Source organism: Vidua macroura, chromosome 19 (genome assembly GCF_024509145.1).
Source record: "Vidua macroura isolate BioBank_ID:100142 chromosome 19, ASM2450914v1, whole genome shotgun sequence".
Taxonomy (NCBI): domain Eukaryota; kingdom Metazoa; phylum Chordata; class Aves; order Passeriformes; family Viduidae; genus Vidua; species Vidua macroura.
The window spans coordinates 9427011-9454622 of NC_071589.1; the positions used below are offsets into that span (position 1 = coordinate 9427011).

The window sequence follows — 27612 nt, forward strand, 5'->3', positions numbered from 1 at the left end:
TTCAAAGAGCACCTCAGCTGCTATTATTAGAACAAGCAAATGTGTGGTGTTACCTACAGGGAGCAAAAAGGGAGTCTTTCGTGATCTTCTTGACCTTTACTTTCTTGTGTTAATTTGTTTAATACCGGAGAGATTTTCCTGCTGTAAAAACTGGCTTAAGCATAGACCTTCTCCAAGATCTCTGAAAAAGACGTGCTAATTGAGAGCTTCAGGGATCTACTGTGTACTGCTTGCCCCTCTCTTTCCCTCCTGGATCAGACTTTTACCAGCTGGTGCAATTCCATAATAGCAATCAGGCTTTATTGCATTAAACTTCTTAAGAAAATAATGTCTGTGCCTGTGGGGCTCAGCGTGGGGGAGGAAACGTCGAGAAAATGTTAGATAAATAAACACTTCTGGGTACTTTTGAAACATTGTAATTGCTGTCAGTAATCTTTGCTTTTTCAACACCTACTAAAAAGGACTTACTGCTTGTGCTATTTGTAGGTCCCAGGGTAATTTGCAAACAGTGGCGTTGCTCCTGCTCGCTTTGGGAGGGTGAAAGGTGCAAGTCAGGTGTGCTGAAGAACCCGGGGCTAAGGCGGGGCACGTTCCAGGGCTGGTGTCTGACCTGCCGGACCCGGGCTCGCTGGGGATGGGGGGCTGTGGCTCAGAGCTATACATTTGATTGCATGAGGCAGCGTGCCTTCAGTAAGTACAACGTGGTATAGACCAAGGATAAATCCTTTGGGACACTTCTCAAAGCAATACCTCGGGAAAATTTCAGGCATAATAAAGCTGACACAGAAAAGGCTTTTTGAATAGTGCCAGGTGTTTCACTGGCATTGCTTGTTAATCTGGAAGGCTTGTTGAAAGCTCAGCTAGAAAAGCATCCAGGTGTCTGCTCTGTGTGTGTACCTGGAGTTTCAAACACAGCAGGCAGTGCTGTCCTTTTCCCTGCTGGAGTATTCATTAGTTAATGAGATTTGAGCAGGTGGGGTTGTTGGAATTTCTTCAGCCTCCGTATGCTAGGAGATTTCAGAGTTATATAAGTTGGTATTTCAGGAAAAAGGTGGATGGTGAGACCTGCATTTCTAATAGGCGTTTCTGCAAATCTTGAAAAGCTGCTGCTTCTGCCTGACTCTTTTCCTGTTGAAATGGAAAAGACAAATTGTGTCATCAGCACAGAACATCATTGATTCTGCAAAAGCAGGTTGGAGCCTCCTTGGCTCCAGCAGAGGTGTCCAGAGGCTGTGGGAGTGGACTTGAAGCTGAGCTGTGGCGAGTGGTGCCACTGGGCCAGTGTCCCAGCAAACATGCTCACCAGTAGTGCAGGGAGCTCTGGTGTTAGTGCCAGTGCCTTGGGATTCCTGGGTGGGATGACAGTTGTGCCTAAACATGAGGTATATCCCTGAATGAAATGCTCCATTCCTTGTGCCAATGAACTCAGCTTTAAAAGCTTCGCTTGCTAGCAGTAGCTCAATGATCAGGCTGCCTGTGGAGTTTCCAGATGAGCTTTGGAATAGAGCTCTAAGTCAGGACTTACTCTTCAGCTCTGAGTTATTTGTGTCATGCTGGATGGGAATTGTCAAAACTGCAGTGTGGCTGCTTATCAAAGGATAGAGTAAAATCTTAGCCTTTATTTTTTCAATGAAGAATTTTTATTTGTGCCTCAGGGACAAGAAATAGAGCTTGTTTTGGCTATTCTTAGTATTCGTGAGGCAGGAAGGGAGAGGGTAAACAGCAAGAGCACGGAGTTGCAGTAATGAGAATGATGTCTTATTTTAGTTGCTACTTAACAAGACATGTGGTTCCAGGAAGCAGGAAGAGATTATTTTGCCCTTTTATTCCTGCTCTCATATATCTTTGATTATCACCAAGACTTACCCTAAACAATTTAATGCCAATTCTTTTTTCATCTAACAAATTTTTGTCCATCCTCAAAGACAGGGTAAACTGTTGGGCTTATCTAGTTTGCTTTTGTTCAATCTGTAATATTAATCAGAGGACTAACTCTTAGTGACTAATATATTACCATCTCTCAAAAGATGCCTAATTTTGTTATAAAACTTTGAGGATATTTATTACTTCAAGTACATTTTGTTAGCGAATTAGGGTAAAACTGACTGCATTTTATAGCTGGGTGTTGTGTCCTTCTCTCCTGTGAAGTCAGAGGCAGTACATGAGCCCCTCTGGAAGGTACAGGCTACTTTATTGGCTTGCAGGAGCTGGCTTTGTAAAGCAGGTCAGCTTTTTGTTTCATGGCTTTTATTCAGTATCACTCTTGTTTACCAGGGTATCCAGAGAGCGTCTTACTGCTTCTCCTGTGTCTGCTGAACTGCCTTCAGGGCTGATCTGAACTGACTCCCGATTTTCCTTGTGCCAGGGTGGTGAAATCCAGGACTGTGCCTACTTGGACAGCGAAAGCACCTACAGCGAGCCGGAGCTGTTTCCTGATGAGGACGCGATGACTCTGGCACAGCAGGAGGTTCACCATGAGTCTGACATGGACAGTGCCATTGAGAGCGCCCAGAGCTCCGAGGCCTCGGACGTCTGTCGGAGCGAGGACAAGGACGGGGTGCTCGGTGGCCTCTTCCTGCCTGGTGACAAGTGAGTGGTGCCAGCTCGGCTCCAAGACGCGTGCCAGGGAGGAAGGAGCCTTTATGTGGTTAATCCCTACTGAGGGAGGCTGAGGATGGCTGATGGATTTAGAAACTTAACATCCATTTACACCATAAGGGGGATGGATGTCCAGGTCCTCTAAGTGGCTTAGGTAGCCTCAGTCCTGGCTCCTTCTGGTACATTCTGTGAGCACTCACAGGACTTGCATGTTGTGTGTTGAAGTTAAAGCAGCGAGTCTCTCCAGAACAGATCACTGCATTAGCCTCCCCAAAACATAGGTTCTTCTCTGCCATAAGCTTTATATGCTGGAATTAAAACAATACTTCCTGCAAAGCAGTTCAGTATGGGGAATATTGCTGTAGTCTTTTGTACATCTAGTTGTGTACCTGGTGTTGTGGGCTCTGCTGATTTGCTTTGCAACTTCACGTACCAAGTTAATTCTTTGTGTTTCTAATTTTCCATAACCTTTATTGTGCAACAGTAAATTGTGTTTAACACTGGGTGTCCTGGCATGTGTGTGTGTGTAACCACAGTTTGCTGTTAACACCACTGTCTCTGTAACCCTAACTTGACTCTTCCCAGGTGAGGATCTGGGAGTGCTGGTTAAAGATGACTGTGGGGGAAAGGAACCTAATTTGGCTTAATCCAGCTTTGAACTGAATTTAGTTACCACAGGACATAGCTCAGCTGGGCTTGCTTTGTAAGCCTCTGCGTTGTCTTCCCTATTTTTGGCCTGTCATCTTGATTTGTGCCTCTTGAGCTTTGTTCGTTGCTAAGGCAGCCTTTCTTCTCTCTCCTGGGCCTCCTCAGATGCTCCCTGTGCTGCCTCATTCCTGCCCTCCTCCTGAATTTCTCAGCTAGCTGAGTTCTGGCCTTCTCCCATTTGCCCAAGCAACCTCAGAGTCTTTATCAAGATAATTACAGTTTCCATGAGCTCTTTATCAAGCTTGTCTCCTTTGCTTGCCATTCCCAGTTCTCCAAAGCCCCATCCTTGTGGTGACTGACTTTTTCCCATGCTGTGTTTGAAATGCTTTTCCTCCCAGCTGTGCCAGTCAGGCTCTTGTGAAGGGGATGGGCAAGGCATTGTGCCTCCTGTACCCTCCTTCTAGGGCAGGCAGGAACCACCAAGAGCTACTGTGCTCTGATAGACCTTAATTTATCCTTTGAGACCTCCTCACCTTTGGTAAATCTGTGAGGGGGAAGCATGAGTAGCTTCATGCTTTTGTGTTAAAAGAGGCAGTAGAGCTATTTACTTTGGGTAATAGAGAGATTTTACTTTGCTGCTTGCTGAAGAAGGTGGGTTGTGTATCAGGTGTATCAGCCCTCTGAAATCTTGCTCTGAAGAACAGGAGATTCTTCGAAAACAAACAACAACAAAAAAAAACCCCAAATAAACAAAAAAGCATCAAACACTTGAAAGTTCCCTTCAGGAAGTGTTAGAATGAGGAAAATCAGTCACTTTTAGCAGCTCCTTTGCAAATGACTGTGTGATTTCTAGGCCCCAAATCTTGGTGGAATTGTTACAAGGAGCTTCTTCCCAAACTCACTTGGTGTAACTGCAGTTGAGATGCAAGCAGCAGTAGGATTGTAAGATCTCTCAGAAACTTACCAATACATGGTATGTCTGTGGCACAGCAGCACTTTCTGAATAAGTGTTACTGTGATATGTTGAGCTTCTCACTAATCCCTCAGCCAAGGAGCCTTGTTAGATAAGTTTGATCTATTTATTGTATGAGTATTCCTATCTTCATCCTTCAATAGTGTGCCTGGCTTGACTTGCCCTAATTTCTGTTAATGTGAATTAGATAAATGTGTTGCAGGTTATAAATGGATCTCATCAAAACAGGGGAAACAAAAGAGCATACATCTGAAATGTTGGCAGGCTTCCTCTGCAACTAATTGCTTTTGGAGGAAAGGGATATGCAAATGATAATTGCACCATCCACCAAAGGAACACTGGTGCATCTCTTGTTTACAGCTCACAAGTGGAGTAATACAGGAAGAGGACTCTCCCTGTAGAGAGGTTGAGAGGCTCAAGGTAGACTCAGAAGACGTTTAGGAGGAAATATTGTTGAGCTGCTGGAGAACAATGTCACCTGGGCTCTACCTCTGGGTTCTACCTCTGGGTTCACCTCTGTTCTGTGGCTCAGCTGGTGGAGCTGGAGAGACAAGCAGGTGCACTGAAGCACAGGGAGAGAAAAACTTCACCCAATCTGCATAAAGTGCCAGCAGATTCCTTTAGTGCTTGGTCTGTACTGCAGAGGCCTTGGATTCTGCTGTAGGGGGAACAGTTGGGCAATGCCAGGGCCTCACAATTGAAACATCTGTTTCAGGTCTTCCAGGTGTGTTTCCTGTAGGGAGAAGTTTGCTTGTAAGAATGTTTTTGTGAATTTACTGGCTTGTCTGTTTGAATGCCTCACCAAGGTGGGAGCTGAGCAAACCTGTGTAAAACACCTGCACTCTGCAGGTGCACTGCACAGGGCAGTCTGGACTCTGGGCAGGTGAGCCCTGTGCACCTCTGCAGTCTCCTTGCTCTGTTTTATTAGATTTGGTTTGCTCAAAACTGCTCTGCCAGCTGCTTTCCTGTGGTGCCTGACTCTGCTGATCTGTTTACCTATGTGCCCTCTTTCTCTGAAGTCACAGGGTCCTGCCTCTCCCTACCCATTTAACATCATTTTAGGTACTTTTCTGGTAGTTAGACAGCCTTGTCTTGTGGTCCATATCTCCTCTGAACAACAGAATTTGTCCTGATGGAAGGAAGGGTAGGAACCTGGCCTCCATTAGTCACATGAGTAGCTTTAGTGACTCTCTGGTAAGTGGTGAGCTGAGGTTTCTTCCTGACCACGCAGCGGAGAGTGGCTGGAATTCCTGGGGTGTGGGAGAGGATGTATCTGGATTACTGGGAAACTCTCTGATTGTTGAATAAGGTGACAGCCTCTGTCTTATACATGTTCCTCTCACTATCCCATGCTTTTCAGAGCTGTCTGCATGGTTCCTGCATTCAGAGCAGAAATCCCCATGTGGTCTTCACATGGAAGTGGTGGCTGAGGATCATCAAAGTGTGCTCTTTAAAGCAAAATGGTTTGTGTTGATCCAAACTTGTCACACAGATACCTTGTTCATAGATTCTCATGCTCTTGTCTCTCAAGGCACTCTGTCAGCTGCACATCAGGTACATTTATCACTTCAGAGGTTTAGCACAAAGGTGGGTTACAGCTTCAAAGAGGGTGAAGGTGGAAGGTTCCGTATGAGATGAGGTGCTATCAAAGTTGGCCTTCGAGATGTTTTGACCTCTTGTTTCAGGTCAAGTCCTCACAACCCTTCTGCAGCATCTGACCTCTCCACTTATTCCACCGCCTCCCTGATCAGTAATGAAGAACAGTTTGAAGACTATGGGGAAGGAGATGATGTGGATTTTACTCCCAGTAGCCCATGTCCTGACGATGAGACCAGAACCAACGCCTACTCTGACCTTGGCTCATCTGTGTCTTCCAGGTTGCTCCTTATTCATTAACAAAAATTTTTTCATTTTTATTCTTCTCTGACCATAGCAGAGCTTACACTGGTTAGATAGACTCGCCTTAAAAGCAAAATATTATCAGTTCATTTCCTGCCTTCTAATTGATAGACTGCATTTAATAATAAGAGCTATAGCAAATATGTTGTTTCTGATTACCTCTGTTGGGTTCTGTTGAAATAACTGGGCTGTTTTGCTTGTAGAGATTTCTTTCTATTGCAGACAATAATTCCACAATTCAGGGCTAGTATTGGAAGGGATTTGTTGCAAAGGAAACCAACTTAGCATTACGTACCCACGTTAATATAGTGAAGACTTATGAGAGAGCTGTTTCCGTTTAGTGTTCTGATACTACAAATCCTTAGCACTAATCTGTGAGAGGAACTGCTGCAATATGTTCAGGGGGTTATTTGAAACAAGCATCCTATTGACTTGGAATGTCTTGGGAAACATAAGCAAGTAGCTGCTGTCTGTTAGGAGCTACAACTCCACAGCAGTGCACTTGCCTCCTGCACGTATCCTCAGTCTCTGCAGCTCTTACGTCTTGTGGCCAAGGCAGGTCCAGATTGTACAGTCCTTCCCCCAAGCAAGGGAATGGATGAGCAGGGTTGGGAAGAGCTGAGCATGAAGATTCTCTAGGATTAGTCTGCTTGGATCAATAGCATACAGAGGTCTTGTCTTCATCACTAACAAAGGAAGCTCACTGCATCCTTCTGTTCCGCATGTGACCCCCACGTGCTCCCCTCTGTTTCCAGCATTTCTGCAATCCAGCCTGGCCACGTCTCTCATGCATGCAGAGCCAGACCCCTCTCCACTGCCCCTTCATGATGATGGCTCGTGTCTTTCATCCCCTATTTCCTCAGGTTTATGCAGCACTTTCCATTCTCATTCCTGGGGCTCAGTGCACATCATGCTATGATTGCTCTCTTTTATTTGAGTTCATTTTCTCTTTATCATGCCAAGGAGGTACTGTTATCTCCTCTATAGACCTGTGTCCACTTCTCCCTTCCTCCTCATTCCAGGGTTCCTGTCATCCTACCATCTGAGGGGGTTCATGTGACTTCCTACCAGACCACTCTGTTCTCCATCTTCCTGCCTTTCTCTTGGAGAGAAGACTCTTCAGGTTGCATGCCAGGCTCTAGTGGGAAGATGGGCAAGATAAGAGCAAGAAAGACATTGCTGAGGTTGAATATACTCATGTAGCTGCCTTTACTATGTGCATCACAGTGGACTACATGTACCTTTTGCTGTTCTTCTGGTTACCCAAACTGATTCTTTGCACTGCCATCCAGAAACATCCATGTGCTCTGGAAGGCCTCAGCTCAGACAGGTGGATTTGCCCTAAGAGTAGCACTGGCCATCATTAGCTCTGACATAGATGAGCTGTGGTTAGAGATGGTTCTTCAAGTCCCTCATCTGTGATTCTGACACACAGACACACAGTCACAAGGAAAACCTGTTGTGGGCTGGTTACTTCAGCCAGTAACATCTCTCCTTTCCTGCAAACAGTGCTGGCCAAACCCCCCGAAAAATGAGACATGTTTATAACAGCGAGTTGCTGGATGTTTACTGCTCACAGTGCTGCAAAAAGATAAATCTCCTCAACGATTTGGAAGCCAGGCTGAAAAACTTGAAAGCAAACAGGTAAGCTGCCTATTGCACTGCTTTTGGCAATGCCCCCTTGACATGGGACTGGCTAATAGCAGGAGGAGACATATCTGTATCCCATTCCATCTTACACACGTGTTGTTCTTAAAAAACAGTAAGAAATTTAGACTTGGATATGTAGCCCAAACCAAAATGCTGCTCTTCATCATCTGTTAAGTATTTTTCTGATTTAAGCTGCAGATATAATTACTAAACTCCAATATTTTAACCAATGAGCTCTTTGATTGCAGACTAAGAGTGATATTTCAAGGAATTTTTCCCAGGAAGTGGGATCTGGTGTGCTGCTTAGTACAGATCTACAGTTAGCTCCTGCTTTCTCCAGGTGGGAAAGAGGGATCTCCAGATCCTTGGCTAATGCACATAACCTTACATATACCTCTCCTAAAGCTACTGGTCAGCAGAGGTACTTGGCTCCTCTGGGATTTTTTCTGTGATGTCAAGGGAACTTGGAAAAATGATGAATTCTATGGCAGAAGTTATTTTTGGAGTTCTTTGCAATTTCAGCCTTTTCCTTACGTTTCTCTCTCTGCCACTCTATCACTCCGAAGCTGTGCTGAGCACTTAAAAAGTGCTTCTAACAATCACCTACAGTTTTTGAAGGCAATGATTTGGTGGGATTTTAGCTCCCCCTAGAAACTGGATGTGAGTCCTGCCTGTCAGTGAAATCCTTGGGACGCAGCACGCTGCACTGCTGCTTCTCGTGATGCACAGCAGTGGAGAACTTGGCATGAACAATGTTCCTGCCCTAGCAATGAGCCTGCCAACATTCAGACCACGAGCAGCCAGGGCTTTGGGAATTTTCTGAGGGGGGCTGGATATACCTGACCAAGAACTGTGTCTTGGAGCACACAGAGATGTGACATCCTCTTACCGAGAGATGCAGCAGGATATTTTGATCTGGTTCCAGTGCTGTCTGCAGCAAGGGGTCTTCACTTAGATAGCACCAGTCTCTGGCTGCACAAGGGAACTGGAAAAACGGAAAGACCTCAGTTCCTGTGCTGAACTGGGAAGCGTTATGGGGAAGGATAAACTAACTGTTCATAAAATCATCTAAAAACTGGAAATACAGAATAAATGTCCATCACTAACTTGGTGTCCCTTTGTGGTGTTTCTAATGTTAGTTTCTCTCTGATTTACGCTGACAAATCTCGACTACATGTAACAGTATTTGCAAATTGACTTATTAACGATCACAGTAATTTGTGGCTTCACTCATCTTTACATTCTTAGTAATTGCAGTTTTTGATTCAGTTGTTAAAGAATATTGTTCACAGAATTATCTTTTGAGTAGGCTAAAAAAGTCCATTGTATTCATTGTGCAATTGAAATTGAATCAAATAAGTGTTTAATTCCTATATCATTCCTTCTCTATCCATGTAGCCCTAACAGGAAAATATCAAGCACAGCTTTTGGAAGGTAAGAGTCTTGAAGTTTTCTATGAATTATTTGTGGAATCAGCCATAACAATTCCATAGTGGGAGACAAAAGTAGGAATAATTTTAGAAAACCAAAAATGTACCAAAAATAAATTTTTAAGGGAAGGGGCCTGTGTTTGGGTATGAATGTTGCCCCTGCTACTCTTGGAGCAGGCCCCTGAACTGGAAAGAGCTCTATTAAAAATATAGTTTTTGCTTCCTTGTCTGCCAGACATATTCCTTTGTACTGCTATTCCATCAGTCCAGCTGCTGTTTCTTTAACCCTCATAATAACCCTTACTGCTGTTGCCAAAATGTGAAGGAAAGCAAGAGCACCCCTTTAAAAAGGACATACAGAATTGTCATCTTGAGGGCTGTAAGATTCGAGGACATTTTAGATAATTTCCAGTGTTGCATATTCTGACACTATTCTGCAGTTGGAACTGCTTGAGATTTCTTTTTTCTGTTTTTTTTAAGTTCTCACTGTATGAAATTTTCTAGCTTAACTGTACCAACCAATGTGCAGTGCTGACCTTATTTTAATTTTGTAATAAGGCAAATACAATTCAGTGCATAGTGTGAATAAGACTTAAATATTTTTTAAACTATGTTAATGCTCGTGGCAGATCCTATCAAAAGCAACAAAGAGCTCACTCCATAGAACTAATGTCACTGACTGTGCTCAGTATGACTTCATTTAGCTACAAGTCTCTTGTGAGACTTGGGCTTAAACAGTTGTAATTGTCACTGAAATGATTGCATAGATTTTACCATTGGATGTTCAAAGTCTGAAGCCAGACTCTTCATCCTCCCTCCTCATCAAGCAAAATAATGATCCTTCTGATCTTTCAGACAACTCTTCCACAACAGTAACTTCAGCAGCAGTAATGGCAGCACAGAAGACTTGTTCAGAGACAGTATAGACTCCTGTGATAATGATATCACTGAAAAGGTAAGAATCTCTGTGCCCTATGAGTAATGTACCCAACCAAATCCTGCTGGAGCCCAGCATCAGGGGATCAAGATCTTGCTCAGAATTACCCATGATGTGAAGTAGCTTATTCAAAATGTCCTTGATGTTCCATTAGTATTACAACTTTGCTTGGCAGTAATGCAAGAACTGAGCAAGCACAGATCTAGGCATTGTGTTAGGACTTCTGTATGGTGTATTTGCAGTGATCACCTTCAAGGAACATGCAGGGTCTGGGGAACTCAGAATTCTGGACTTTAATTTTGCTGCTGGCTTTGCAGAGAAATATGCTCTGTTTTAAAATGGTAGAGTAGCTAAATGCCAGTTAGGAACAGTGAAGGGGTGTTTGAAGAGAGATTCAAACTCGGTCTTTTTTGCTTGTCCTTCCAGGTGACGTACCTAGAGAAGAAGGTGACAGAACTGGAGAATGACAGCCTGACAAATGGTGACCTGAAAAGCAAACTGAAACAAGAGAACACACAGCTGGTTCACAGGTAACAAAGCACAGAGCCAAGTCTCTTCACCAGCACAGTTGTGGGAAAGGAATATTTCTACCTCTAGAGTATGACCAAGTCTTCTTCCTTAATGCTGACAGATGAAATAAGGCTTCATCTGAGAAGTCCAGGTGGAATAGGCCTGCCTTGCTGAATTTTCGGCAAGAGGAGGCCTCCAGACAAGTGGTTTTGACAGAGATGCAAGAGAAAGCTCTTCTGCTGTAAGAGAGGTTACCCTGCTGGTTGGTTTTTTTTTCCTTGCATGTAGCAAGAGCAGAATGCTGGGTCTTAGTCCCAGCTTCATGAGACTGAAAGAATACTACATTAACTGATACTGCTTAATTCTGTGTTTATTAGTAAATATGAGAGATACTGGGAGAGGTTAAATGCCAAAAGAGATGGTGAACTAGAATGAAACAAAGGAGTAGGCAGGAAAGAGAGAGGCAATGAATTTGCTTCTGAAGCTGTTACTGAAATGAGATCTCATTTCCTTAGAGTTCATGAGCTAGAGGAATTATTGAAAGACCAAGAAACATCGGCAGAACAGACTCTGGAAGAAGAGATAAAGAGACATAGAGAAGCTTACAGCAAGTATGAAAAAGAGAAAGGCACCGAAATTGAACTGCTAAATACAAGGTAACAAACATCTTGGTGCCACCTTGAACAGGGCAAAAGGTCCTCTTTTCTTCATTTTTACTTTGCTTGTAAATGTAGGCTGTTTACCAGCAGACAGTGCACAGATGGTGGCAGGTTGACAGCTCTGTAGAGTAGCTCTGCAGTCACATGTCTAATGCCCAAAAGCTTGGAGGATGCTTTACATTAATGCTTTAATCCACGTGGCCCATGTAGACAGCTTAACTGGATATTTGGCACAGATTCAAGGAGGGAATTGTGACCAGTTCTAGCAAACACTTGTGCCTGCATTTGTTTTTTCCAACTTACATTTTTTCAGCTACCTGTTGTTAGGAGCACGAGAACCTGAGGGTCTGTAGCATTTTTGGCCCTAAAAACAAACAAGCAAAAACACATGTTAGAGAGTGCTATGATTAGGAAGATTTTCCCTATTTGGTCTTTCTATCAAGTGCAAGTGAGATAGCTTTTTAGAGCATGCTATTTTGCATGTCTGCATTCTTGAAGAGGTATTTGCTGTAAGATTTTTGTTATTAACACAGGGTTCAGCAACTGGAAGAAGAAAATGGTGATCTGAAAAGCACTGTCACACGGCTGAAATCCCAAACAGAGAGATTGGATGAGGTAACAAAACTCCCGAGTCCTTGAGCAACTTAACAGCAGTTTATGTAAGAGCAAACTCTTACAGTGCTTGGCCCAGCTTCTTAAATTTTCCTTCCCTAAACAAGATAATTAATGGAATTGGAACATTGGTCACCTTTAGGGACAGGAACGTCCTGAGACACAAGGCAGGTTACAGCCAGCTATGTCTGTAGGTTCCTGTTGTAAAGCTGAGCTGTGCCCTGCTCTTGCCAGCCTGTCCTGAAGTTCCCTGTTCATTCCAGGAGAGGCAGCGCATGTCAGATAGGTTGGAGGACACAAGTCTGCGACTGAAGGATGAGATGGATTTGTACAAGAGGATGATGGACAAGCTGCGGCAGAACAGGCTGGAATTCAACAAGGAGAGGGAAGCCACACAGGAGGTAAGTGTGAAGAGGGATGTAAGACCAGGCAGTCTCATCACCTGCATGGAAACCCCAGGGAGAAGGAATGGGCAGTCAGGATGAGCACTGAGAACAGCACATCCAGTGAAGCTATTGCTGGATTGTGTTTCTGTGGGAAGGCTGCCCACAGAGCAATGAAAGCTGCAAGAATACTTAATAAGTGCCAATCCCTGACCCAAAGAGTTTACAGCTCTTTGAGAACTGTGTTCCCTAATGTTTCTCTCTGTTTGCAAGGGAAATTATGCTTCTCGTGGATGAAGCTTAGCAATCACAGCCTTTGCCAGCTCTGGGGCCATTTAGGGGACCTGTGCTTGCAAAGGAAGAAGAAGAGGCTGTGTTGTAGGACTGTGGCCTCAGCCAGGCTCAGGGAGTGCTTTTGCCCGAGTACAGAGGGGGCTGTTTGCAGGGAGGGCTGCACAGACAGGGCCTGTTTGCTGCCCACAGCTCATCGAAGACCTGCGGAAGGAACTGGAGCACCTGCAGCTGTACAAGCTGGAATGTGAACGTCCTGGACGTGGGAGAAGCTCTTCCTCCAGCCTGAGTGAATTCAATGCCAAAACCAGAGAGGTGGAAATGGAGCATGAGATAAAACGCTTGAAGCAGGTGAGCAGGGAAGGGCCCCTCAATCCACATCAAATGTACAGGAATACCTTGAAAAATGTAAGCCCAACCACTCTGCCTTCAGATTTTGTCCCTTTCTTTCTCATACAAGCACAAGAGCCTCGTTGCATCTGTGCAGGACTTCTTTGCACTGGTGATGTAAATTATGCCCCAGGAAAACTGAGGCAGGGAGGCCTTGTCACTGCAGGCAAGAGTTGCTGTCAGCTGCAGCCTCGCTGTATGTCATCCAAGCTACCTGCCATGTTAAAATATATATTTTTTTAATGAAACCTTGTAGGAGGAACTTAAAAAACAATGTCTTTTCATGCTTAAATAGGAGAACCAGAAACTTCGTGACCAAAATGATGATCTTAATGGACAGATTCTAAGCCTCAGTCTTTATGAAGCTAAAAACCTCTTTGCAACGCAAACAAAAGCCCAGTCACTGGCTGCTGAAATTGATTCTGCATCAAGAGATGAGGTAATGTGCTTTTCTAATCAGGTACTACATCCAAGAATATGCAATTTTCAATGTAATTAACTGTCAAGGTTGAAGTATCTGAAGTTGACAAATGAACAACAGAAAATTCTGCTTTGCTAGGAGTTCAAGAGGTTGCCTTAAATCTAACACTGTTTTGGTATCCTTATTTCCATTTCGGTATCCTCTTCCATTTTTCTCAAAAAAAAAAAGAATTATTACAATCTCAGTGAACTGTTTTGCAGTTCTAACATCTTGTATCTTGCAGAGTAATGTGAGAGTATGACATTAAATTAATACAAAAATGGCCATTGATAGTTACTTCAATTTTTACTTAGTGTTCTAGATTTAGTTCTATCTTACTTCAGTAACAAGCTCTCACTTATATATTTGAGCTATATATTCCCTGTACCAGAGCTGAATTCTTGGAGAAAGTAACTTGTGTTACTTGTGTAATTTGGTAATGCTTCGAAAGATATTCTGGGAAACCCATTTGTTTGTGGGCTGAGTCCAGCTGGTGTAGCTTCCTCTGAGCTCCAGGACAGATTGTGGGATCAGGCCAATGGATACATGAGAGCTCCCAGGCAAGGTTAATGGTGAAGGAGATCAAAGGAATAGTTTGTTCTTGATGCTCTATCTCTTCCAGACAGAACTTCCCATTTCTTCATCAAGAAAAACTGTGAGACAGAAAAGTCCTTTTTACCCAGTCTGTACTGGACTGACCTGTCAGCCTTAGCTCCTGGGCAGGCCCTTGAAGTGAAGGCCCTTGAATTATATACTTGAGAACTTAATTTCTTGCTGAACCAGAGAATTGTGAAGAAAGGCTGTTTACTTGTTGATCTCTAATTAGGTAAAAGCAAACTGGCTTTTGCTATTGTCAAGAAAAATCTGACTTTGTCTCTTTCAATCTTATGGCTCTGGCTCATGTGAGGCATATCCAACATGCCCCCTTTAAAGGAGGAAAGTGCCTGAAAGCTGTGGCCCAGACTAGGAAAACCTCACAGACCTGCACAAACTGTTCCCATTGTGCCATTTTCCCAGTATGATCAGAACAAAGGTAACAATCTGCAGATTCAGGGTGGGACTTCTGTGCAGTCTTATGAAAGTGGACAGGCAAATAACATGAGCTTCAGGAGGATCTGGGGTTCTGACATGCCTTGGCAGCTTTGTCAGTTTGACATTAAACATTCAGAGATAAAAAGTAAAGTAGTCTTCATCTTTAGAGAGGTTGAAGGGCCTTTTACAAGCCCAAATATCTGGAGAAACACATGTATTTAATACAGAACATTGAATAACATTTGGGTTGTTCTCGTGGAGTATGTAGTGGTTGTTTTGGGGTTTCTTTTGAGAGAGAGTATGCACGTGATCCAGAGGAAGCACATATTTTTCCTGGTGCAAAACACTGAAATGCTTGTTCTGTTCAACAGTCTTTCATGCAAACACCTTTAGATTTCAGTAGTTATGAAAAAAATTGAGTATCATGAAGCCCTTGCTCTGAGATGAAGCAGTTGATCCATGGTATGGATGCAGGGTGGATTGGCATGTTAGATGGGGAACTTGTTTCAGATGACTTGCCAGAAGATCCCTGGAGATGACTGTTCACCACCTTCTTTGACAGCAAAGGTCTGTAACATTCAGAATTGTTTCTAATACAGATACAGGGAGGAGCTGGAGTTATTAAACCTGTCACAAAAGGAATTGCTGGTCCTGAGCAGGCACTGGTCTCTCACCTGTCTCAATTTCAGGCTATAACATAAACTACTGAGAATATTTCAGGAGTAACTTGAAAATGTTGTGTTTTAGCTCATGGAAGCCCTCAAAGAACAGGAAGAGATAAATTACAGATTGCGACAGTATATGGACAAGATAATTTTGGCAATCCTGGACCACAATCCATCTATCTTGGAAATAAAGAATTGAAGAGAATATGAGAAGGAAAAGCAGCAACTGCCTGATATTTCTGCACATGCCACTGGATTTAAGCAGCACTCTGATACTGTAAATGAATCTATAAATTATATAATACACACTAGGTGTGAGTGTGGGTGTGAGGGTGTGTTTATATGATGTTTGGTACACTGTTATTTGTCATTGAATTGGCTTGGTTAGACTTTTTCCATGCACTTTCAATACCTGTGTTGAGATGGATACTGTATATTAATGTAATAACAATATAACTGGATCATGCTGTTTTAGATACTGGACAAAATGACTCTACCTCTAGTTGTAAAGGTAAAAATAGACAATGGAAACATATGGATGTGGCCCTAACTTTAGGAGCAAGAATTTTTTTCTTCGTTCTTCCAGGAATTTGGGTACCACAAACCAATTCACATACCCAGGTTCAGTTCCTGACTGGTGCTGACTGTGTAATTTGCTATTTGATTTAGTTTTAGTACTTAAGCCACACATCAGATTTAAAAAAAAAAAAAAAGCCCAAAAAAAACCAAAACCAAAAAACCACAACAAAAACACACAAAATTCGGGAAAAGATACAAATGGGAAGAAAAGGAAGATACTGCAGAATTTTTGCTATTTATGAAAAATCACCATCCATTTGTTTGCCACTGTCAGCACAAAGTGTTTTTCGTGTAAGATCACTTTGAAGCCTGCTTTCGGATGCTCTTAGCCTGCTCTCTAGTGTGTGTGCATGTGTGTTTTTTATGCCAGGGTCCCTGTAGCATTGAGGCAAAGAGCTTTTCAAATATGTTCCCCTATTTTCAGGGGTATATCATGGGCCATTAAGATGAATTTTGGGATTCTGCCCCTTCCCCTCACCCTGATTTTAAAGATTTCACTGAAGGAACACATTCCACTTCTTACCAAAAAAAAAAAAAAAAAAAAAAAAAAAGAAACAGAACAACAACAACAAAATATTTGCATGAAATATCTCATCTCAGGGGAGGAGGAGGACCAGCCCTCGCCATGACATGCTGAGTTGCTTTCCCACCCCAGACAGCTGCACTCCTTTGAGAATGGCATTTTCTGGGCAGGCTGTGCAGAGGAACGGCTGGTTCCTGGCACAGCAGTGGAGGACAGTCTGATACAGAGTGGCTTCTACCTATAGGACAGGAAAAAGAAAAACAGCTTCATCTTGCAGGAGTTGCCAGTCCAGACTGAGCACGCATGTGCATATCTAAAGCTCTGAGTAGGGAGCACATCCCGATTTAGATGAGCAGTTGTGCAGGTGCTTAACTTTAAGTGTGTGCTGCATCTACTCATGGACGTCAGTGGGACAGAACATTAAGCTTTAAAGTTGAGCGTATGCTTAAATGCTGCCTTAAATAGGGATGACTTCAACATGTGCCTGTGTTTTCCAGAGTTGGATCTATACTGTAGGGCTAGGATGTTTTTAATAATGTAGCTTACATAAGGAACTTATGGAATTGTTTGGGTAGTTGAATGCTAAAAACAAATTTTATTTCATGCACTTTTTTAAAGTAAGAGTTTCACACTTTTGATTCACACCAACTGGCACAGAAAAATCAGCTGGAGTATCTGGCTTTCCCCAGTGCATAGAGATGTTTCCTCGATTGAATACACTCCCCAGAAGAATGTTACAGTAGCAATGAATGTGCTTTTCTGTGTATTTCTTGCTGTTGGCAGTGTCTTGATGTATCTTGGTGTGTATATGTGATGCATTTTTCCTGAATTTGAATACATAAAACCGTATTCAGTTAGGGATGTAAATATATATATATATATTTTCTGCAATCTCTGTGCTCTTGCCTTCAGTGATGTGTTACTGGAGTGATGAGAAGCAGGGGACGTACTGAAATCAGGCTTTCCTGAAGGCAAGAAAATAATAACAGATGGTTTCTATGTATCTGCATAGGCAGGTGTTAAGTAACTGGAAAGAGAGGGGAACCAGAGGAAGACTGAGGGACACAACAGCCCAGTGCACAAAGGTCTGCAGTGCTCTGTGAGAAATGGGACAGTCTGGTTCAAACAGTCATGTCACAGGGCTGGGTTCCTGAGGCTCTGGGGTAATCTGGAGGAAAGGATTTAAAGAACACTCTTCTGCCACCTGGGAACAGTGTAAGATGTAACACTGCAGCAGCTTCTGTTTGTTTAGAAGTAGGTGGAACCCCATGGAAGCCCCACACATCCACCTTTCCCAGCTGCTGCTTCTTCTGGATGTGCCACCCAGAAGGTGGGAGAGAAACAGCTCAGCCAGCTCGGTGCTTCCTGTCTGCAGGACTCCTCACTTGCACTTTAGTGATGGCATTTCCCTCTGCCTGGTGCTGTCTGTGGGTAGTGCCAGAGATTTCACTCTTTGTAGCCATAGAGAACTCTTCCACACTGTCAGAGGACTGTTGCAAACCTGCTGTGACTCGCAGGGCCAGGTGACCCAGCAGCCCTGCTTCTGCAGCTAACTGTGTTGCACTGCTGTGCTGCTCTCGTGCAGTGGATTTCAAGAAGAGTGAAGCTGTTGCAGCTTAGGCTGGTGACTGAATGTTTCCCCTAGTTATTTTTAAGTAAACTGGACTTGGCTTCAAAATTTCAATGATCTAAAGCCCATTCCCATTAAGGTGGAACATCAGCAAATGTTGAGGACTGTTTCACTGAAAGCAAAGCCCATGGACTAGAGCAGAAGACATTACTATACTGATAGCCAAGTTTTTGTGCAGATAATTCTACGTAGGAGGTGAACAGTCACTAGTAGTGACAAGTAGTCACTGAATCTGGCTGATATCCCAAAAGGGATATTTAGCCAAGGGTACCAGCAGTGGAAATTTCTTAAAAGTTACAGGACTTCTTGTTCAGCTCTGTACCCAGCTGTGTAAGTACTTAGAAGCTCTTCCTTGCTCCAGTGTTTGCATTTGAAGAGATGTCTCACCACCATGTTGGTGCTGTTTGTAGTTGTGTTTTATTGTGTAAAGGAGGTATCCTTCTGCTCCTGTGGGGCCCTCGGTGTGATACTGCCATCTGTTACTGTGGAAATCATATCCAGATACTTACTATGTTTGACAAATAATGTGAGTTGGAGGTGGGAGAGGCATTTCACTGGCAGATATATTTTCCTCTAAGGTATCCACCTCTAAAAATACTAATTAGCAATTGCATTCTTTGACTGAGTAACTGCAGATATTAGACCGACTTATCTTGCAACTCAAGCCCTGGAGAAGCCTTTTATCCCAGAAGAGAAGTTATTGTGGTTTATGACATGCAGGTAATTTGGTAATAAAGGATCACTTGATGGCTCACTGGGCAGGGAGAAGAGTAATCTGATACCAGTGTTGCAGAGAGTGCAAATTTTGATCAAGTGTCAGACAGACACTGGCAGAACAGACAGGTGTTGCAAATAGGGAGACAGTAATTTTGCTGTCTGTTCTCTGATAAATCTCTTACTTCTTTGCTGTGGACATCCTTTGTGTTCTCAGGCTGGCCAGGAAAGTACAGCCTGCCTTGTTGGTGGAACAAGGGCCTCCCTTCCCTAGGTAAATCACTTCAGACACAGAAATGTGGTATCATGTCCTTCTAGCAACACACAGATGCAGTAAACGCTCCTGTATCAAACCCGTGGTTCTATTTAACCCTTGGGGATGCAAACACAATCCCAGGTACCGTATCGTGATCTGTTCCTTAGTTCATTTGACCTTAGATTCTGAAAAGCTAAATGATATTCTAGTTAAACCTGTTGCAAACCATTACAGGTATTTCTGGACAGTGAAAAAAAAAAAAAAAAAAAAAAAAAGACGATTTTGACTAGAAGCTACCCTTGGTCAGGCTAATCCCACACAAGGTACTGCAGAAAAATTACCTCTTTCAAAACTTGCACTTAAAGAGTACCTGAAACTAGTAGTCTCTCAAGATTTTTCTGGTATTGGCTGCTTCCTTCCAGACTTCAGTCTTCAGCTGCTGCCTAGTTCTGAATGATGCTGATTCAAAACTGCTTTGACATTAAAAGAAGATTTTTCAGCTTTTTGAATAGCTTCTATTCAAGACTGAAGCTGTTAAATAATTTTTCTTGAGGTGCAACACTGATGAACTGTAAGCATCCCATCTATTTTTAAGGAATTTTAAATATGCAAATATGTAGGAAGTTTCAAAGAAACCCAGCATCCAATGAACTTTTGTTGCCAACTTTCCTTTCACGGTCTTCGGGAAAAATTGAGGTATTTCTCAGCCAGCTCTGTAGGGAGTTGAACACAGCATTATTAATTCTCAAGGATGTGTATCAACAAATATTTTGCTGTCTGAGTGCAGCAATGCTCCATTTACTTTGGTAGAACTGCATTGCTCTCCAGAGAGGATCTAGACCAACAGTATTTGGACTCCCTAATCTGGTTTGTAAATGAGGGCTTGGAAGCTGATAGATAAACACACATTGTGGGCTGCTACACGAGGCACTGCTCACTGGTCTGTGCATCATAGTGCCTGTGACATGTGATGAGTCTAAGAACTAGAATTTACAAATAAAAGAATGCTTTTTTTACATTCTTTAATGCCAGTGAATATGCAGTGGTTTTCTCTTAAAACAAATACTGTATGGTGTGGTCTGAGGGATTTTTTTCCAAGGAAGGAAGGAAGTAGCAGCTGATCAAACACTTGCCAAATCATTGGCTTGGCTTATACTGATTTAAGTGAAAACTTGACTCAGACTTTAACTGAGCAGCTCCTGGTGTAAGCAGCAATGCTTGTATTCTTGTTATTTGTTACTCAAGAAACATTGTCAAGAAATCATGACTGGTTGGTTTTAAAGGACATAGTTCCACAGTTCTGATATTTTGTTCCTTTGCATCTCAGTATTTTTGAATTCAAAATATTGATCCTAGGAGCAGTTTGCTGTTAAATCATACATGGGTTTCTAGTTAATGAAACTCTGCTTTAGAGTTTGATGAAGATTGCAGTCAGTGCTGGGTCTGAATCCTGTCAATCTGCATAATGCATTGGGAATCACTCCGATGTGCAAGACAGTTGTTTCTTTCTGGGACTCTTCCTCAGTGTTCTGTTGACATTTACACTCTTGGTCTTGTCCCCAGCCACTGTCAGGTGTCTGTGTGCCTTAGGGGCAGCACTTTGAGCAGATGGGAGGGACAAATTCTATATTCTTGGCTTCAGTGTGACATCAGCACCCAAGGCAAGAATTTCAGTCCTGTCTTTATACTAGGCCAGTCCTGTCCTTGCCTTTTTTGTGGTTGTGAAAACTGGCTGTGTCCCATGTACATGACAAAATGTAGCTGGTTCTCATGGTATACAAGCAGGTAAGGTGAGTAAAGCTGAAGGTGATCCAGGTGAGGGATCCCTGGGATGTGCCTCAGCTCTGTCCAGGTGTCCCACTGCAGCTCTGCTGACACACTCTGGAGGCTCAGCCTGCAGCTCAGCGTGGCCAGCACATCGCAGAGGTGACAGCAGCAGCCCGTGAGGATCTGCAGGCAAAACCTGCAGGCAGGGCCACGCTACCACAGTTTGCCACAGTGTGGAGCCAGCTGACAGGGCTCCTGCTGTTCTCTGCACTCTGGGCTTCAGCCTGCTGGCTTCCGTCTGGGGCTTTTGTTCAACTGCAAAAGTAGTACCTGGTCAAACATACTGTTAGACAGATTAGTTTTTACTTAGACTTTAAACCTAATGAAAACATTAACAAACACGGGCTTCTGCAATGTAATTTGGACACCTAGCCCTGGAATGGAGGTGCTGTGAGTGGAGCAGCTGTGACACCTGAGCTGTCAGCTTTGCTGTCACTGTTCTAGGCACAGTGATACCCTGGAAACCCCTCAGAGTTGCTGTGCCCCAGTGAGAGGTGGCAGGTGACTGTTCTGGGGGACACATCTGTGCAGGGGTAAGGGGGCTGCAGACACTCCTCCTCCCAGTGATGAACTCACACTCCCCAGCATCAGCTCTGATTTATTTACTACCTTATCCATAGCTAAATTATTCTGGCTTTGGAGAAAGGACATCAGAAAGAGAACCAAGAATTTAGTATCCTGTGAACACTTCAGTACACTACAGGGCAGTATATGTTGCACTGATACATATTTAAATGCTGAGACATTTTGAGAATTACTGTAAAATCAGTTGTGAGAGCCATTTGTTTTTCTCTGTTGCACAGACTAGTCACTTTTTTTTGCATGGTTACATATTTTAGTACTTGTGCCTTTTACTTCTCTGTTGTGAGGATACATTTTATTTTCACATTTTATCATCTGGTTTTGGACACTTTTTATATACACTTCTTTTATCATCTGATTTCTTGTAATGTACATGTGTATATATAAAATAGATCAGATTTGTATTCATGTGCCTCTGAGATGTAAAAAATATTCATTTTGTACAGGTTTTTTTAGAAGCACTAGGTCACGGTCTAAATTACGTAGCAAATGAAATTTAACATAATTAGCAGTTCTTTGTCTTCTTTTAGGAATGTTGTGTCAGATGGTTGGTCTCGTGTAAGGCAATGTCACACACACTCTGCAGATTTATTGTTTCAGTATTGTTTTGAGACCAATTCTCTATCCACTTGTTGGCTTAAGTTAATTCAAAATAATAAAACACTTAATTAAATGTTACAGTCCTGACTTGGTGATTATAGTTTTTATTTCCATTAAAGCCAATTTGCTTCCTTTTATACTTGAAATGGGCACCAGACCAAAACCTCATTTGAACACATTGCCCATTTCAGGTTAACTTCTATTCTGGGATTATTTTTGTGGGATCAGGCAAGTGATTTACTTTGACCATTGAAATGGAAAAAGAAATAGCATTACCAATTCATAGACTCTCCATCTTAGAGTGCCTAAAATGCTTTAGTTACTCCTTGTCTTCCCTGCCTGGCTTTTCTGGCAGCATTTTCTAAGGACAGACCCTGGATCTGCATTCCATCTTGTAGATGTGAGAGATTGAGTGTCTTGCTCTTCACATTTTGGCAGATGCTGAATAAACTTCTTCCCTTGGGGTTTGTAGCACAGCACTCTCCCACAGCATTTGGGAAGCTGTGTAGATGCGTTGTGAGCCTGGACATCTGTAACTGGCAGTGAGGGCCCTGGTCCTAGAAGTGTCCTTCCCTCCCTCCAGCCTCTTCTTGAGCTGGTGGTTTTGTTTCTGGAGTGCTGACCCTGCTCATCTGATGAGATCCTCAAATTGTTCCCTCTCTCACATCTTGTTGTATATCAATACCCCACTTACCAGCCCCCAGACACAGTGAGATAATAAACTGTGGTAAGTCTCAAGGAAAAAAATCATCTATATCCCCTAAATCTTCCAAAAAACAAAGTTTTTTATCTATAAAAGAATTTGTTCCACTCTCACAGAGCAGAAGTTTTTGGACTGAATTTGACACCCATTTCACAGAATATAAAGCTGCCTTAGAAGCAAGGAGGTGGTTTTATTTTTTATTTCAAAGGCTGCTTGGTATGAAAATGAGCAAAGTTCACTTGTTCCATTATTACTGAAAAAAAGCAGCCAGCAAAAGTGGCATATGACTATTTCTAATCTCATTCTGTAATTTATAACATCAGTGAAGTGATGTCAGTACTGTTGCAATGTGCCATTACACTATTTTCTCTGTATTTTCTTGAAATACTTTTTGGGAACAATAAAGCTGTCCTTGCTGATGTGGGTCCTTCAGGTAGCTGTAATGTACAATCAGATATGTAAATAAATTATTTGCTTTCCCTGCATGACTAAAGCATTGTCTGTGGTGGGTGACTGATTCAATGTCCCTCCTTACCTTCCTCCCTGGTCCACCTTTATTTCTGTCCTTCATTTAAAGAAGGATTGCCCAGTTCTGTTCTCACCTGCCCAAACACCAACTTCATTAACTTTGCCTAAGTTACACAGATGGCACCAGGGAAGATGTTTGCTCAGTACATGCCTTACCTGACATCCACAGTTGTGTTAAATTTCCAAGCCCAAGCTTCACAGGACCAACCCATTAATGTCTCCACCAACAGCACTGCCCTTCTCAATTGATGGGAACTCCAGCTGGGAGCTGTTTGCAGCTTTTTGGCTCCAGCTTTTTTATGTGACTTAAATACAATTATTTACTGACCCATGTAGCTAATGAGCACGTGCTGTGGCTCCTTCCTTGAGGAGCAGTGAGCTGTTTGTGGGGAGGGTACAGCCTGGAGCTGTGTCCTGGGGATCTGGTGCTGGGGCAGTCTGACCTGGCATGGCCAGCAGTGATCACCCCAGGGCATGTCCTGAGGGGAGTTTCACACTTAAACCGAAGGCAGCAGCTTCCCCGGGAGAGTCCTGAGGGAAAACATCGCCATGGGCAGCCCCTGGAGAGGCCGAGGCTCCCGGGTGTACCCGGAGGGGCCGTGCTGAGAGCAGCACCACAGGCTTTGTCCATGAGGGACCAGGACAGTGCTGGGACGCCTCTGGCCGTGACTGGGAGCCAGGACCTGTCACAGGTGCCACGTGTGCAGACCAGGGGACGCCCTCAGCCTGATGTGGGCTCAGGCCAGGACTCAGCACGTCCCCGTGGCTGGCGGAACAGGCTCTGTGTGAGGTGTGATGGTGGAGGACACGCCCAGGGCCTGCTCGACCGACACTCTGAGGTAATTTTTTCTTTTAATCTCCAGTTTGAACCACCAGACCTGTTGGCCTCTTCTCTGGGCTTTATTTTAACTGCTGGAGACAAAAGAATAACAAGTGAGTAGCAGCTTAGGTCCCAGGCTGCTTTTTGCAAGGTCTGTGTAGGGTGAGGGGAGTGAGCCATGGGCGGGTTCCCGCGGGCAGCCAGTCCTGGGCTGGTGTCTGTGGGCACATTGCCCAACAGAGGGGTCCAGTGCTTTGGGGGAATGCTGCTGGCAGAGGGGCAGACACTGTCAGCCCAGAGAAATGCGGGATTCTCCTTACTTGGGAAAAATGGAGCCTTTTTGTTACGTGTTGGGGATGCTCCAGGGTGAGGTGTCCCCTCAAGCAGCCCAGTGCAGTTCCGTGCCCTGTCCTACCTGCCCAGCAGCATCCTGGATGAAGCCATCAGGGTTACCCTGGGAATGTCAGCAAAGCCCACCCTGACATAGCCACGGTGGGTCACGGATGTGTTTCCACAGGGGGTTACGTGGGTTTGAAGTTTGACTCCTGAGAAGCTGCTGCTCCCACCCCCAGCCTGCACCTCCAGTGTCACCTCGTGTCCTTGGGCTAACAAAATATGACCATTTTGCACCTGTGTGAAAGGTAATGAAGAGTGTAAAGCCAGGGAACCAAGCCTATGGCATATTATTTAAAATACAAAGCAGAGTTTAAGGTGGTAAGATCTCTGCCTCCAGCTGGGCTTGGAGCAAGGTAGAAGAAGAAAGGGAATTTTGAAAAGACTTCACTAGTCACTTCCAGCCTTGCAAGGCAAATTTTTTCCTTTCAAAAATATTTTGATGGTCTTCAAGTGATCATACTATACCAAACATCTTTCATTTGACTGACAGTAGTCTCTAAACCTGGTATATGTCTTTTAGAGTATCATCCCATGAGGTTGTGAGGTAGCTTTTCTCACAGTGGGTACAGATATTTGGGGGATATTTGGGGAATCAGAGCAAAGATACTGTACGAATAATCCATGGAGCAATGTACCTGTGTGTTATCTTCTCAGGCTCCCTGTTCCCAGATTCCTCTCAGCAATAAGTTGTTGAATATTCAGATTTATAACAGCAGGCTCAAAGAAAACTCCCTGCTGTATATGCTAAATCACTTTACCAGAGAGACAGGGAGCAGTTTTGTTCCCAAATCTCAGCAGCTCTGTCTAATGTGCCGTACTACTGACCTACTTGCACAGCAGTTACTTGCTAGTACACAAGAAAGACACAGTGGGAAAGTGAGTCACTTGTTACTCTGGGGGCAGGAATCATCACCACCACAAAGTCTGTAATAGTTTCTAGGAAATTATGCTGTTCTCACTGGGCTGGTGAGACACAAGACCCTTCGGTCATTTTACAATCAGGAATTAAAGCTCAGAGCTCCTGGGAGGTGTTGCCTTGCTCTGATCATCTGGAGGGAAAAGTGGGTTTGGAGGCAGACAGAGGCTAACTGGGGTAGTAGCAGAGTAAGAAGGAGATTGCAAGAGAATTGGGGAGTGACAAGGAGAACTGTTACAAAGAGGAAATACATCTCATGGGAGCACCAAGGGAGTACATCAGCCAGCTCCTGTAGTCTGGCAGCAGGCTCTGATCTGCTCAGGTTGTCTTGGCTGACACGTTTTCTTCAGCATAGCAGTCTCAAAGCCCCAACTTTGATGTTTTCCCTTGCTCTGTTCACTGTTCGTGATGGGCCATGTTTCAATGTTGTCCTGAGTCTCTGTTGGCAGACTGGGATCTGGATGTGTCACTCCACTCTAAATGTCTTCTGACACAAGCAGTGCAGCAGGGACTCTCGTAGCTTGTGTTACTCAGGGTGAAATTTGTCCTTAGAGCCAACTGCTTTTTGGATGCAAATAAAGGCTAGAGCATATGACCAGTAAATTGAAGCCTGTCCCAGATGTATAACTATTTGGGTTATATTGGGTGATTTTTAAACAACTTTGCAATGATCATATGTCAGCATGTCCTCTGGCATGGTGCTTAAATCTGAATTTCCATCACACTGGGATCTTTGTGCCTTAGCAGACAGAGGATGCAGTTTGTATTGTGATAGTATGTAACAGGGGTTATGACCCCAGTACAGACTGTTGCTGAAAAGACAGAGGAGCTGGGCTGTGGCACCAACAGAAGTAATGTAACTCAGCTGCTGAAAGACTATGCTTGCTCTCTCCCTGCTGTACTGGAGAAAATTGCTGGTTGTGTTTTGTGAAGCACTGTCTCTCTTGGCCACCCTGTGGCTTTTCTTAACGTGCTCAGGCTTTTATTTGAAACCTGAGCAGTCACCGGGCAGGGCTGCTCTCAGCCCTCTAGGAATCCTCTGGTCAGCCTGAGCACTTGTCTGTCCTAAGTGACAGAGAAATAATCCCTGTCCAAGCCTGTCCCTTAGCTCTGGCTGTGCACAGCAGTGAATGGGGGGGATGCCCTGAAGAAAAGCAGCAGCAGCAGAGGGCCTTGCTTTCATTCTTGGAAATACTGTGTAAATCTGGATTAAAGGTGCAGCCCTGAAGCCTCTTCTCAGTGGCCCCATTCCAGGGAGCAGCAGGGCTGGGCCATGAGCACAGCAGAGCTTCCCTGCAGCAGAAAACAGCCGGGCTCTTCCCATCACACTGCCAGAGCAGGGGAGGGAGGAGGAGCCTTGCCAGGGCTGTCTTGTGCTCAGGGATGTGGTTCAACCCTCACTGCCTGAAATGCAAAGTCCAGGGCCAGAGGGTGCAGGGCATGGCCGAAAAACATCTGCAAGTTCTGCAACCCCAGCAGCTCCTGCCATTCTGCTGCTGTTTTCAGGATCTGAATATCGCTGGGATGCTGACTTCCCAAATGACTGTAGCCTCAAAAAGTAAACCTCACATTTTTGGATAGGTTTGGTGCAGTATTTATATGAAGACCTAAAAATGGGACCCTCAGGAAAGCAACTGTTTCTCTCTGAAATGAGTTGATCAGGCCTCACGTGGTTGGTTTCTTTGAGCAAGGAACACATTGTGAACGCAGGTTGAATCCCCGTAATAAAGGTTGTGTAACTCAGATCTGATTCAGCAGAGAGTGGGGCCTAGTTACAAATTCATAGCATAAAGTGAAAACAGTGATTCTACTATATCGGATTGGTTCTAACTGTGCCTGGATTTTTTTGCTTTTTGTTTGGTTGGTTTGGCTTGTAGTTTTCAGGAGGAATATGTAAGCCAAAAAAAATACCAGATTACTTTCTGCTGCCCAACATTGGTCCCAAACTAGAAACCAGGATGAAAAATTTCAATGCAAAGCTAAATAATAGTTCAAGACCACAACCTTCAAATTCTTCCCTCCTGCCCTACAGCTAGTGGTGATAAAAATGAGAGCTGATTCATTTCTTGGGTTTTAACCAAGTGTTAGCCATAAGACTAAATATTTGGTAGGTGGAAACCCAAAGGAGGAAATATTAATAATGCAGTATTGTATTTATGATTTGACTATGTAAACAGAACATAATGGGTTTGAAGAAAAACGTGAAAATTCAGTTTGAATATCAGGAAACATAGACTGCCTGATACTGTCCCAAGGGAAGGGGTGGAAACGCCGCTGTTTGGCTCCCAGGGAGGCGGGTGGCAGTGCCGGAACTGAGCTGTGCCGTGCCGGGACAGTCCTCGCCGTTCCCCGATGTGCCGTGCCCTGGGAGATGTGTCCCACCGCGCCGGTGCCGCAGGGC

General features: G+C 43.9%; 2 protein-coding genes across 10 annotated transcripts in view; one reads left to right on the top strand and one right to left on the bottom strand.

The window, feature by feature from the left end:
- RAB11FIP4 (RAB11 family interacting protein 4) overlaps positions 1-16255 on the top strand; it is a 111670-nt gene extending 95415 nt beyond the window's left edge. For 5 of the 6 annotated variants that reach the window (XM_053994365.1, XM_053994369.1, XM_053994367.1 and 2 more), the window contains 12 exons: positions 2366-2589; positions 5905-6096; positions 7628-7762; positions 9167-9202; positions 10054-10153; positions 10562-10665; positions 11161-11301; positions 11838-11919; positions 12180-12317; positions 12783-12941; positions 13276-13419; positions 15220-16255. In XM_053994365.1, the coding sequence (XP_053850340.1) occupies positions 2366-2589; positions 5905-6096; positions 7628-7762; positions 9167-9202; positions 10054-10153; positions 10562-10665; positions 11161-11301; positions 11838-11919; positions 12180-12317; positions 12783-12941; positions 13276-13419; positions 15220-15336 (1572 nt within the window). In that variant the 3' untranslated portion in view covers positions 15337-16255. The remainder of the gene's footprint in view (positions 1-2365; positions 2590-5904; positions 6097-7627; positions 7763-9166; positions 9203-10053; positions 10154-10561; positions 10666-11160; positions 11302-11837; positions 11920-12179; positions 12318-12782; positions 12942-13275; positions 13420-15219) is intronic. The other variant, XM_053994366.1, reaches the window with a different exon arrangement.
- Positions 1-27612, bottom strand: part of COPRS (coordinator of PRMT5 and differentiation stimulator) — a 223557-nt gene that overhangs the window by 10583 nt on the left and 185362 nt on the right. The window lies entirely within an intron of this gene.